At 40.6% G+C, this 14,301-nt stretch overlaps 1 protein-coding gene across 4 annotated transcripts in view; it reads left to right on the top strand.

Moving 5' to 3' along the window:
- The window catches only part of DOCK3 (dedicator of cytokinesis 3), a 520,915-nt gene that overhangs the window by 485,301 nt on the left and 21,313 nt on the right, over positions 1-14,301 (top strand). For all 4 annotated transcript variants that reach the window (XM_069095615.1, XM_069095614.1, XM_069095613.1 and 1 more), the window contains 8 exons: positions 269-435; positions 637-723; positions 1,406-1,585; positions 3,202-3,285; positions 3,482-3,598; positions 10,548-10,669; positions 11,646-11,784; positions 12,406-12,553. In XM_069095615.1, the coding sequence (XP_068951716.1) occupies positions 269-435; positions 637-723; positions 1,406-1,585; positions 3,202-3,285; positions 3,482-3,598; positions 10,548-10,669; positions 11,646-11,784; positions 12,406-12,553 (1,044 nt within the window). The remainder of the gene's footprint in view (positions 1-268; positions 436-636; positions 724-1,405; positions 1,586-3,201; positions 3,286-3,481; positions 3,599-10,547; positions 10,670-11,645; positions 11,785-12,405; positions 12,554-14,301) is intronic.

The raw sequence follows: 14,301 nt of genomic DNA, 5'->3' as shown, positions 1-14,301 counted from the left end.
CATATCAAAGTTCCCAAGAACATAAGAGCTTTGGGCAGAGCCCCTTGGTTCTTGCCATTCTTGAGGCTTTTCTACACATAGCTAAGGACCCAGAAGCCCTAAGGAGAGAGGAGAGCAAAGGAAATATGCTCCTTTGCCTTCATACTTTTTATTGTGACAAAAAGAAGTAGCCCAGGCTGACTATACCTAAATCTTTCTTCTTTCAATGATGATAGTCAAAAGCTATTCTCTGGAAAGTCTGTGTTTCCTTGAACTTTGCCCATCTCAGATTTGCAGATCTATGCAGTGACACCAATTCCAGATTATGTGGATGTCCTTCAGATGGACCGAGTACCTGATCGAATCAAGAGCTTTTATCGTGTCAACAATGTTAAGAAGTTCCGGTATGACAGACCTTTCCATAAAGGTCCAAAGGACAAGGACAATGAATTTAAGGTAGGAAGGGTGAGGAACAAGGTCAGAAATTTGAAAGATGTATTCAGTAGATCCCTGGGGACAATCCCCAAGTTTTCGAGAAGTTGGTAGTCCTCAGATTCCTTGGTAAAAGGCTGTTAACAATATGTGAATTCCATTTGATTGAGAATAGGGTGTACTCCATCTGCCTCATTGCCACTGCCCTTCCTCTGTCCCCTGCAGAGCCTGTGGATTGAGCGCACCACTCTGACCTTGACCCACAGTTTACCTGGAATCTCTCGATGGTTTGAAGTGGAGAGAAGAGAGCTGGTAAATGACAGTGCTGCTTGTGGTTGGGCTTCATTACGTGATTCAGCTTTATCCCAAGCGTTGCTTCTAAGTGGTTGAAGCAAGTTGTTTTTGTATTAAACAAATGTAATTAGGGGACAAGACACTGCAGAACCTATGAGAGGATAAATTCACTTACATAAAACAGTGATGGTGAATTGATGTGTTTGCTCATGCTAAGTTTTCATTTTAAAAAAGCTTATTTGCAAGTTTCTACAAATTGAAAGGGAAAAGTGTTTAGTATTTGAGGATGTTGAATGCCAGAAATAATTCCAAAACTGAGGCTCAAATGCAAGTTTTGCCAAATATTACCACTCCAAAGGCAGGTATGACCATTCCATTTGCTTCTGGGTACCACCTAGACTTAAGTAACGTGGGACTTTTCCTCTATGGCACTGGGAACAGCTAAAGAAATGCTTCCTTTAGTTCAGAAAGCCTCTGAAGAACTACAGATTTCCAAAATGAGCTACCTGCAAGGTCATGAGTCAGCCACATTGAGTGTTCAAGCACGGGGCAGATGACCATCCAGCAGAGCTTCTAGAAGGAGAGGATCCTTGCAGTGGGCAAGGGGTCATTCTAGATATCTTATAAGGTTCCTTATGGTACTTGGGTCTGGGTCTATAAAATCTCAGTAGGATGAAGCCATGTTCTGTGTGCTCTGTAGGTTGAAGTGAGCCCTTTGGAAAATGCCATACAAGTTGTTGAGAACAAGAACCAGGAGCTTCGGACACTGATCAGCCAGTATCAGCACAAGCAAATGCATGGCAATATTAACCTGCTCAGCATGTGCCTGAACGGAGTCATAGATGCTGCTGTTAATGGTGGCATTGCCCGATACCAGGAGGTGAGCAGTCTGTAGACATTAGTTCTCCCCAGTGCTGTTGTGCATGGCAGCGGCATCAAATCCAGGCAGATTCAAGAAAAAAGTAAAAAAAAAAAAAATTATAGCATCGCACTAGTGATCCAGCTTAGTCTTCCTATTAATTAATCAACAATCGTTATTTGATTTTTTAGTATAGTGCCTAGCACATAGTAGGTAACTAAATCTACTGTAACTAGGTTAACCTACTAGTAACTAGGTTGCTCAACTAGGTACTGAGGATAGAAACACAAGAATAGAGGCGGCTAGGTGGTGCAGTGAATAGAGCACCGGCCCTGGAGTCAGGAGGACCTAAGTTCAAATCCAGCCTCAGACATTTAACACACACACACACACCCAAAAAAAAAATAGCCGTATGACCTTGGGCAAGTCACTTAACCCCAATCACCCTCCAAAAAGCAAAAAAAAAAAAAAAATACAAGAATAAAACAGTTCCCGCCATCAAGGAACTTACATTCTATCGGAGGAAATAAACTATACTCATATAAATATGTACAAAATCAAATCAAAGTAAATACAGGATAATATCAAAAGGAAGGCAGTGACCACTGGGGGTGGAGAGGGGTGGGGAAGCATCAAGAAAGGTCTTGCTAGTCAAAGCGTAGTCCCTGAGATAGTATCTTTGCTGGATATTTAATTCAAGAGTTATTCAACAAAACAAATAGTTTTAACTAAGCCACTTCTTGGCTAATTGTTTCTCTTCCTCAGAGACCTAGGAACTGGCCTTTGCCAGATTGTCAAAGATAGCCCAAGATAATCCAAGCTAACTGCAAAGCTGCTCGGTGAGGCTATGGCCCCTAAATGCTGACCTTCCCCCACATGGCTGCCCCCTCCTTCTTTGTTTGTTGTGGCCTACAGAGCAGGTCACAGGAAAGGACTTTCATTCCTCAGGGTAGATTGTTTTATTTTTTTCACTTCTCTTTGACAGCTTGGCAAACCATTTAGTCATGGAAGAATGTTAAATGGCCTCCAGGAGGTACACGGGAAGCAGAGCCAGCCTAGTAGTAGTCTGTTGCCCTGTTTGTGTGGGAGGCCAGCGTCTGGTTTCCAATCTTTGCTATGCCTTCCAAAGGCTAGCAGGGTCTGCCACCAATGCATTGTGTTATTAAACAGTGATCACTCAGACTGACACAGGAGCAGCCCTGACAGGCTCACAAGGGCTCTTCCACTCCTTCCTGGCCAAGAATCTAAAAGTAACCCCACTGTGCGTAGGGGGGGTTAAACAGGGAGAAGAAGCCTCAGAGCTTAGAGCTCCCAAGCCAAAAAGGGAAATCACTGCAGGCTGGGACTCTCTGATAAGTGTTTCTGTCAAGTATCTTAACTGTCTTTCCAATTGGGTTTTCTGGCAAAGGTTGACTGGAGAGTACATACTACTCTATGTTTCCCTGGAGACTATAAGGCTAGACTGAAGCTTGGAGTGTCCTTTATTGATTGACTTCATGTTTCCAGAAACCTTGCCAGTTAAAACTCTTTGACCCAGAACTGGGTAGGGGTAGAGGGTGGGGGAGGAAAGAAACGGGGAGGGGGGAATCTTCCTGTTGGATATTATCACTGACTACTGTCTCTCCCTCCTCCTGCAGGCTTTCTTCGATAAAGATTATATTACCAAGCACCCCGGGGATGCAGAGAAAATTACACAACTCAAGGAGCTCATGCAGGAACAGGTACCTCTCAGTATTTCACTAGTAAGGAAGACTAGAGTCCAGCTAGTTCAATTACAAATAGTTACATTAGGCCAGTGCTAAGTAACGTAATCTAACTGGGAAACTGGGAAGGTATATGATCACTGCATGCCTCTGGAGGAAGGCTTCCCTCTTCCTCATTATGATTCGCTAATTTTTTTCATCTTTTTTGAAATAGGTCCATGTCCTCGGAGTGGGCCTAGCAGTTCATGAGAAATTTGTTCATCCAGAAATGCGCCCTCTACATAAGAAACTAATTGATCAATTCCAGATGATGCGAGCCAGTCTCTATCATGTAAGCTAATTTCTTAATTCAGTTGTCTTGAGAAATTCAAATACATGGTTAAAACTAGTCACATCAAATTCAGAGAGCAAGAATGATGAGGGGCGGCCAGGTGGCTCAGTGAATAAGAGCACCAGCCCCAGAATAGGGATGACCTGGGATCGAATCCAGGCTCTGATACTTAGCACCACACCCAGAAATAACTGGCCATGTAACCTTGAGCAAGTTACTTAACCCCCATTGCTTTAAAAAAAAAAAAGAATGATGAAAAACTCTTCTCATGAATATGTACCCTATAATAGATATACAACAGAAAATGAAAATGAGAGGGAACACTGAAAGGACAGGATAAGAAAAAAAATAAGTGATTGACAGCTATCAATAAGTGGGTTTTGCCTTTGCAAAAATGGGTACCTTGATTGGGCATACTGTTTTATGATTTGGCTGATACAGGCAACAGCTTATGTCAGGACCTCTTCCACCTGGCACTTGAGTGAAGACTGTTCACTAATCAAAACCTCCATGAAAGTCCTACTTTGATTCCTCCTTATAGTGTGGCAGTAATTATTCTCAAAAATATTCTCAAAGGCAATGCCTGTAGAATACCAACTCTACCAGGCTAGAAAACGTTCTAGCACAGTCCCACCAACTGACCATGTCTGCTATCTGAGGGTCAGCCTAGAGACTACAGAGTGTAGAGAGGCTCATGAATTATTTGGTCATAGCAATCCATGAGACAAAGAAAAAATGTAAATGGTGCCCAGTCCTGTGCAGCTTCCTTTCATTCTTTTTTGTTTGTTTGTTTGTTTTGCTTTTTGGAGGGCAATCAGGGTTAAGAAGTGACTTGCCCAAAGTCACACAGCTAATTTTTGTGTTAAGTGTTTGAGGCTGGATCCAAACCCAGGTCCTCCTGACTCCAGGGCCGGTGCTCTATTCACTGCTCCACCTTGCCGCCCCCTTTCATTCTTATTAATGTTGAGGAATCAATGCTGGAAAAGGAAGGAAAAAATGCTAATAATCACATCGTTTTCAGACCACCTAGAAACACTCATTTCATTGTTGGTACTCTAAATAGGGGGCATCTAGATGGCTCAATGGATAGAGCTCCAGGCCTGGAGTAAGAAAGACCTGAATTCAAATCCAGCCTCAGATACTAGATATGTGACTCTGGGCAAGTGACTTAACCCTATTTGCCTCAGTTTCCTCATCTCTAAAATGAGATGGAGAAAGAAATGGCAAACCACTCCAGCATCTCTGCTAATAAAACCCCAAATAGGGTCACAAAGAGTTGGACATGACTGAAACCACTGAGCAGCACTCTAAAGATGAGGTCCAGTGACCAGTGAATCAAGTTTCTACTGGAGAAATTTAACCATATTAATACTGGCATTCTCACAATGAATGAAATCAAAAGATATAAGGAAGTTGCAGCTAAAAGGAAGGACAACTCCCAGTTCTCCTTAGAGAAGTAAGTGAAGGAGTTGGTCAAGTTGTTTTCATCATGTAACCCAAAGGCTGTTAACAAAAAATAGCACTTTATAGAATACTTGGTCATTTCATTTTGCAGGACTTTTGATGATTTTGAGCAAAAATGCCACCCCCAGTATGAATGTAATCCTGTAAAATCTAAGGTTCTAGAACAATATTCTAAGACATCATGCACCCCTATCCCTCAGCACAAGCTATCCTCATAAACCTGACACACATACACACACACTATTATTTCAACTGCTATAAAAATAGTTACCCATTTCTTCAAGGAGAGGAGGTCAAGCAGCTGAGCAGATATTATTCTATAAGCCCATTTTAAGTAGCAGACAATGAGGGATGGGATACAAGGAAACAACTAATCTGAAACTCTTTGCCTAGAAGAAATAAGATAATTAGATTAAATTCAATTCAGCAAATATTTATTATATACTCCTATCTTCTCAGCTTTGGGTTAGTTATTTTGGCTTCTGTTTGCTTCTTTTGTATTGTAATATGGGGAGGGGGAAATATACTGAATGATAATAAAAGGCAGCTGAGTAGATAGGATTGGGAGGTCCATCCTAAATAAATTGAATCTCTCTCTGGAGTTCCTGATAACTGACCCCACAGTACAACAAACAGGTATATGACACATCATTTTCCATAGCAGTGAGCCAAAACAGCTGACAAAAAGAAAAAGAACTGAATACCTGACTGCAACAAATATGGCAGGTAAAGGGAATTTCATTTCAGAGAGTGTGCCATGCTTATGTTTCCTCCAGCATCAAGCAGCACATAACTCTGCAGAATGTATAGGTTGGACTGCATCCTCGAAGAAAAGATGGAAGATGTGAAGAAGATATTTCTTTTCTATAGGTGATAAGGTAGAATGAGGTATTCCTTGAAAGGATGGGAGGAGAAAGCTTCAAGAAAGGAAAGGGATGTGAAGAATCAGAGGGAGATTGGCACTGTTGCTTTTGAACGAGAAGGGGTCCATGGAAATCTACTCTAGCTCCCTCATCTTACAGATTAGCTAATTAAGGCCAAGAAAGATTTAATGACTTAGTAAAGGTCACACATATAGTGTGAATTCAAACCCAAATCCTCTGACTTCAAATCAAATGATCTTTCTACTACACTGCCTATGTTAAGAGGTTGGAAGGTGGAAGAATGTGATATCAAGAAAAAAAAAGGTAGGAAAGTCTACTGAACGTTTTGGAGTGAAGTGATAAGAATGCAGCTCTTTCAGTATAGGGAATGAATATTCTATCTTGGAAGGAAATCGGCTTCTTGTGACAAGGATACACAGGGGCCATCAAGTAATATCAGCGAGTAATGATCAGAGGATAAAGAGGCAGGAAGCAACAATTAGGGATTCCCTTCTTTTTCTTGACTCCCTGGTATTACCTCCCTCTTAACACTCCATTTCTACTTGTTGCCCTGCTGATTCTGATGTATTTCTAAATCAAATGCATGTATATGTTCAACCATCCTTTGTCCATTTCAGATAAGAATGAGGTTTGTCTGCCCACTCCCACAACTTCTTCCTCCATATTTACATATTATTCTTCTTCTTATGCACCCCAATTATGAGACAGAGCGTGTTCTACCCCTTCTTCCTCCATTCTATACCACTATATTTCTTTTAGCTTTCCTTCTCTTTCCCCTTTCCATGAAAACAGAACTGATCTGTCCCTGGGTCCTTTGTTTTTCTTATTTAATTTGCTCATTACCCTATCAAGATATTAAGGCTCTGAGGGGACATTTGTTTCTTCTCCCCCTATTAGAATGGGATCATTACATGCCCTTCCATTTGCTCAAGTAAATTTACCTTTCTAGGTCTCTCTTGACTCTTGTGTTTATATTCCAAAATTCCTAGTTGGCTCTGATCTTTTTATCAGAAATGTTTAAAAATCTTCTGTTTCATTAAAGATCCATATTTTCCCCTGTGAGATTATACTTAGCTTAGCAGATTAAATTCTTCTTGGTTATAAGCTAGTCTTTTTTCCTTGTGGAAGTGTAATATTTCAAGATCTCTAATTTAGAGCAGAAGCTTCCAGGACTTCTGTAATCCTAACTGGAGTTTATTGATATCTGAAGTGCTTCTTTCTAGATGCTTATGGTATTTTTCCTTTGTCATAGAAGCTCCAGATTTTGGTTATGACATTCCTGTGAATTTCCTTTTGGGATTTCTTTCAGGAAGTGATCTGAATGCTTTCTATCTTTACTTTTTCCTTCTGGTTCAGTTTTCATTTATGATTTCTTAAATTCTAGTATCCAGGCTTTTTTTAAACATTATAGTTTTCAGGGAGTCCAGTGATTTTTAATTTATCTCCTCTGATCTATTTTCCAGGTCATTTTTTTCTCAAATCAGATATCTTACATTTTCTTCTTTTTAAAAAAATCTTTTTACTTTTTTCTACTCTTTCTTGCTGTCTATTCAGAGTCATTGATTTCTGTTTGATCTATTCTAGTTTTCAGGAATCTGTTAGCATTGGGTAACAGGTAAGATATACTAACTTGGGTAAGGTTTATCAATTTCCCTTCAAATCCATTTATTCTTCTTCCACTTTTTTCCTCCAGAGCTTTTATTTCATTTTTTCCTTCTTCATTTCTTTTAGGCATTCATGTAGTCCTTGTGAAAAATTTATTATTTTCATGGGGTGGGGAGAAGGGAGAGTTAGGGAGAAAATATGGAACTCAAAATCTTGTAGAAGTGAATGTTGAAAACTAAAATAAATACATTGGGGGGAAAAAAAGGAAAGGAAATTTATTTTTTTCCTTTGAGTCTCTGCAGTAATTGCAGAGATGCCAAAAAATCCAGGCAATCCAGCCACTCTTGGTGACTTCCAAGTTCCCCACCCTAGAGCTTTCCCAGGAAACTCACTGTTTCTCCCTGCTGCTTCTAGATACAGAGCTTTATAGGCTACATGTGTTTCTGTCCTACTTCTAGTCATTACTTGTAGAGAGAAGCTGCTGGCTTCTCTGCTTACACTGTCTTTGTCTTTGCTGGTAGCCCCCTTTCCTATTAGGCTTCTGGCTGACTTTTTGTGCAGTTCCAGGGATAGAAGAAGACATTTACTGTAATGTTTCATTGGATCCCTTGATTATTATATGGTCTGGCAGAAATTTCAGGTTCTTGTTAGAGTGGATATGTGGGAGTTGGGCAACCTGACTATTCAGGTAACCATCTTGACCAGAAGTCTTCTTATAAAATCCTTCTGAAGGAAGAAAGGCAACTATTTGTCAACCTTTAACATAAACAATAGCAAGATCTGCTGTCTTCCCAGGGCATCTACGTGAGACATAGCAAAGCACTTTCAGAGACTTATCCACAAAGCATTTGGCAAAGTCTCCTGTACTATCATCACAGAAAAGATGAGACATGTACCATATACAGCAAGGAGACAGATCACAGTAAAAATAATTCAGAAATGGTTGAATGGCTGGACCCAAAGAATATCACTATCAGTTTGGAGGGCGATCTCCTATGCAATACTTCAGGGATTTGTTCTTGGCCCTGTGCTGCTCAGATAGTTTATCAATGATTGTAATGAAGGAATGCTTGCCAAATTTGAAGAAGATACACAGCTGGGAAAAAAAGTTAATAGAATGGTATAAATTTACAGGATAGAACAGTGGTACAGTAGAAAGGGTGCCGGGTTTGGGGTTGGGAGACCTGGATTCAAATCCTGGCTGTGCCATTAGTACCTTCGTGACCTTGAGAAAAAATGCTAAATCTGTTTTGAGTTTCTCTTTTCTCATCTGTAAAATGAGTTGGGCTGGATGACTTCAAAATTCTCTTGCACCCTCAAATCTATAAACCTATAACTTAGATGAGCTCTAAGATTTCTTCTAACTCTAAAACTATGAATCTTTGAACAATGAGTTGAACCTAAAATGATAAAGTTTGATGGCGATAGACATGGATAGTCTATATGTATAGTCTAAACACATGGTTTCAAAAAAATCAAACTCACAAGTACAGGATGGGAGAGGCATAACAAGGTAACTTCATATGACAGATCTCTGAATCTACAACATGACCTGACATTCAGAAGGCTAATGTTATCCCAGACAGTCTTAAGGGAGGCACCATATTCAGAGTGATAGAAGTGATTCTGTTCTTCATTTAGACCATATCTGGAGTGTGGTGTTCAGTACTAGATGCTCTATTTAGGAAAGACATAGACAAACTAGGGTGTGTCACTATGCTTGTTGGATTGTCAAGAGGAAAACCAAGATGGTGAGAGGATGAGAGACCACTTCATATGATGGTCAGCCAAAGGAGCTGGGGATGTTTGTACTAGAGAAAAGATTTAGACAAAATATCTATCTCCAGATATTCGTAGTTTTTTGCTTTTTCCATGTCACATATAATATCTTGAGCAAGAGAGGGCAGGAACTTTCCATAAAGTAGACATGAGACAATGGGATCTACACAAAGACTTCCTCAAGTAGAGAGCAACCTCTCATGTAAGATGGTCTCATATGATTAAAACCAATGTGGCAACAGGAAAAGGGAGCCTATTTGCCTATAATCTGCAGAAAATAGCTTCTGATGTAGAGATGCTTGTGGTCACTTGCCTCTGAAAGCAAATATAATGATATGAATTCTTTAAGGTGGAGAATAAGAAGAGCCGCCCCCCCCCCCCCTTCAGACTAGGCACAGAAATCATTCACTGCTGGCACTGTTTGCCATTTGGCCTGTTTTTGATGAACAGTTAAATGTCTGCACCTCCAGCATCATGACTCACTAAAATGGACTGGTATTGTGCACAGAGTTGAATCCAGATGATCAAGGGAAAATTAGCTCCATAACCACAGCAGAAATGTGAAACAAATGTGGAGTCCCCAATAGACTTTGCAATCAGCCCTTCTTGCCAAGTAGTCTGGGATCTTATTAAGAATTTAATTATGTGAAAATAAAACTGCTATTTTTCAATTACTGACAGAGAGAGTTTCTATTCTGCCACCCTACTGACTGTGTCATCAGACAGCTCAACTCAGGGGAAGTATTTCATTTAAAAGACAGTTCATGAAATGATCTGTTTAACCCTGTCCTTCCACCTTGTTTGGGAGTTATTTAATAAATAAATGCTTCTCAACAAAATATTGGTATCCAGCTTATCCCTTGCTTACTATTCACTCACAGTCTCCCCATCTTCTGAAATTTTTCTCTGTAACAAAGACTCCAGCAATGAGGAAGAAACTTCTTTTCCTTCCTACAAGCCTAACAAAAATTGGCCTCTGTCAGCTATGGGGTGCTGGAACAAAATCTAGTGTCAGGAGGCTAATTATATGCAGGGGTCTCTAAATCAACTCATACTGTAGTTAGGTGGGTGTATAGGGAGTTGTTTTCTAGGGGAAGTAGGAGTTTCTTAAAAGTTTCCATCCCTATTCAACTCATGACCCCTCCCCTACATACAACCGTCATCTCCTCCCATATACAACTCAACCCAGTGATGTTTAGTGATTTTTTTGTTCCCAGGAGTTTCCTGGTTTGGATAAACTGAGTCCAGCATGTTCTGGCAGTAACACAACCCGAGGGACTGTTCTGGTGTCCCATAGCCCGATGAGCCCAGAAACCATCAAGATGGTGCATCGTCACAGGTATGGGATCTGCCCTGAGAGTATACCTCCATGTGCCTGAAGGATTGACTTCTAAAACCCAAGGCATGCGAGCTCTGCAGAGTCTTCCTGACCCAGGAATGTCCTTGACCTATACAGGATTCTAAACAACAGCTTCCAGGGATGGCTTGGGCCCCAGAGATAATGAGTGTGATCAACAAGCCAGAGTCTGCCTCACTGGGAGTAATGGTAACATCAGGATAAAGACTGAATGTGGCTGGATTCCCCAGCACTAGCAGGCTCCTCACCACAGTAAAGGGCTCCAAGCTATTTTGGAGATTCCTAAGGGTTAGAGATGGCCATTCAAAGAGCCATATCACTAGGGCCTAAGCCACAAGGAAAAAGCTTGGATAGGCTAGGGATTTACAAAGGCACACTGTTGGGTACCTTGTTTCTACCCATCTTGTGGGAGACCTGAACGTAACTCACCCCCAAAAGAACTAATATGTTCTCATTTCTCAGTGTCTTGCACACAGCAAGGAATTTTCTTTGACTTATGAGAGATGAAAGGCTGCCATCTGCCATATTTGGCAAATGAGGTGTGGCCCTCCCTGTCTAGTGGCCAAAAGTGAGCAATGACCCTGGCTTATAGCCATAGAGCAAGATTATTATATTTTTTCAGCAGGTGACTGATTCTTCATCTCCACCAGATGAAGGTGATGTTGGCATAAATTTTAAGGAGCAGGTTGAAGGCTAGTGCTTACCTGATACTGTGAGCTTTCCTTGCCAGAAATGCCCCACATACTAAGGTCACATTAGCTGTTGGTCTCCTATTTACCAGTTAGTTGCATTTGATTGGAGACTACAGGCATAAAGCTAATTAACTGATAAAGAAATGATTTATATTTCACCCTAAAAATATGTGGCTTGAAAATTCCTTTCTATGGTTTAAATCTGAAGTCAATGAATTGAAAAGGATATGTCATAACTCCTTCCTGTTTCCTCCTCTTACTTGTAGCCCAATGAACTTGATGGGATCAGGCCGCCATTCATCATCTTCTCTCTCCTCGCATGCATCCAGTGAAATGGGGAACATGATGATCCTGCCTGATGGCTCGCTGGGAGAGGTTCCTGAGGACATGTACCACCATATGCAGGTAGCACAGCAATGAAGCCATGGCAAGTTTAGATGTACAGAGCATACTGTATTCAGACACACCTGAGAGCCTTCATTCTGTTCTGCATCCCTCTATCCTCAGTAATGATCCCATAGAAAAAGCATCCATTCCTCTCCAGTCCCCAAATTACTGACCAAAGAGAATGTATATAGGCTTCCTTTCTCTCAACAACCATATGTCCCTTCTACCCATCCTTATTCCCTAAGAAGCATGCTGTCTCCAACTTCTGGCCAGCTTTAATCCTGGTTGCAGTCACACTTACCTGAAGACAAAAATCTCTGCCAGATCTTCTTCCATGATGGCATCCTTACAGGCTTCATTGTTACTACATGTACCATGAGCATCATAGATAGAAAAAGAACTCTCCTGAATGGGATGAGTGATTTCCCCTCTTATTTGTGGGTATGTGCTGTACAGGTTGGACTTCTCTTAGGTAGTTCCACTCTTCTTCCATACTTGCCCAACTGAGGTAGAGAGAGCCTGGAGGTCCCTCTCCAAGGTAGAGGAGAATGAATACTGGGTTAAGTAGAGTATTATGACCTAGTGGAAAAGTTCCCATTTCTCATTTTTCTTTCTTGTTGCTTTCTCTCCCTCCTACAGCTCACTTATCCCAACACCAGGTACCAGGGCTCAATCACCAACGTCTCTGTTTTATCCTCATCCCAGGCCAGCCCTTCTTCCTCCAGCCTGAGCTCTACCCATTCAGCCCCATCCCAAATGATGAATTCTGCCCCACCCAGTGCCCGAGGTAAGTGAATAAGGAAAGGAGCCAGGGAAGCAGTTTTCTTCAAGCCTCCTGATTCCTATGGCAGTGCTTTTAGCATAAGCCTGGCATTTTAATTATATTCATTTTTACTTTCAGAGATAAATTTGTTTTTTTTGCTTTGGTTTGTTTTTTTTGGAGGGGGAAAGGCAAGGCAATTGGGGTTAAGTGACTTGCCCAAGGTCACACAGATAGTTGTGTCAAGTGTCTGAGGCCAGATTTGAACTCAGGTTCTCCTGACTCCAGGGCCAGTGCTCTATTCACTGATGAATTTGTTTTTAAGCAGTAAAGGTTTCTAGGATCCTATCTCAAGCCCTATGGAGCCCCATTCCATCAGCCACAAAAGGAAAGCTCTCTTCTAGCTAGGAACATGACATGTCCAACTCTGTGATTCTATGATTTTGCACAATATGCTGGCTTCAGACACTGCTCTGAACTGCTGTGATTGATGAGAGCCACATGAGCTAGCCAGACACGTGCATCAGAGATGGTGTAAGAGAAGAGATTTAGGCACTATGACTTAATCTAATGACAAACTCAAATGTCTGCCGATTTAAATGGTGTCATGGAAATAGCATTGTACTTAAATTCAAGAGACAAGTTTAAAATGCCAGCTCTGCCACCTTTTAACTGTGTGACCTGGGATAAGTCACCTCATATCTCTGGAACTTGGTTTCCTCATCTGTAAAATAAAGGGTAGGAGATTCATCCCTGGTTTAATATTCTGTGTTTACAAAGAAAGATCAGAACGAAAGCCACGTAAGATACCTGTCTTGAGAGGGTGAAATTTTGGAAGCAAGATTAAGGCTGAAACCAAATATAGAAAATGTTACTGAGTGATAAGGACTTTCTCAAAATCAGAATAGGTTATCTCTAAGGAACAACTAGAAAAAAACTGTTTACTTGGCCAAATACAACTCAATTTTTCATTTAATTGAAAGAATTTTTTGTCTGAGGATGAGCTCTCCTTCACATTCTGATGCTAGATCCCATTGGTAAATTTAATTCCCTGACCTTTTTATGGAAACATCTGCAAAGAAATGGAAATTAGTCAGAGTAAGCAAGATATATCCCTGAGGGGGTCAGCAGACCAGGCAATAGAAATGAGCAGTGAGCAATGTGATTTGACCTTACAGATTAAGGAAAATTTCTTTCAAACTAAAGAGAGAATTATTCTTCTCCATTTAAAATTATTTTGAAAAATAGCAGCAGTAACAGTAAACAGTAACAGTAGATGTGGTAAACTTTGACACCAGTCTGACTAGCAAGACTTTAAGAATTCCATTTAAACTCAACAAACATTTATTAAGTGCTGAGCATGTGCAAAGCATTGTTCTAAGACCTGGAAATACAAAGACAAAAGAATCCCTACCCACAAGGAGCTTATGTTCTACTGGAGGGATACAATGTATATAATATACACATAAGTAAAGATATACAAATTAATTTCAAGAGGAAGAAATTGCTAATAACTGGGACAATCAGGAAAGACCTTGGGTATCTGAGCTATGCTTTGAAGGAAGCTAGACAGTCTGTTAGGTTACCTAGAAGAGAATAAACATACTAAACATAAGAAGTCATTCATACAAAGGCATAGAGATGAGAGATCGAATGTTGTGAATGTCAGTATGGTATATGGCAAGCAGCAACAGAAAACTAGTTTGACTGTAACAAAGTACATGAAGGAGAATAATACAAAATATGACTGGAATGGAAATTGGGGATTAGATTAT

This window comes from Petaurus breviceps, unplaced genomic scaffold (genome assembly GCF_028583685.1).
Source record: "Petaurus breviceps papuanus isolate PSGF00001 unplaced genomic scaffold, PetGlider_PUasm1.0 227, whole genome shotgun sequence".
Classification (NCBI taxonomy): Eukaryota; Metazoa; Chordata; class Mammalia; order Diprotodontia; family Petauridae; genus Petaurus; species Petaurus breviceps.
The sequence above is the reverse complement of the archived record's forward strand: the minus strand, read 5'-3'. Positions and strand labels throughout refer to the sequence as shown.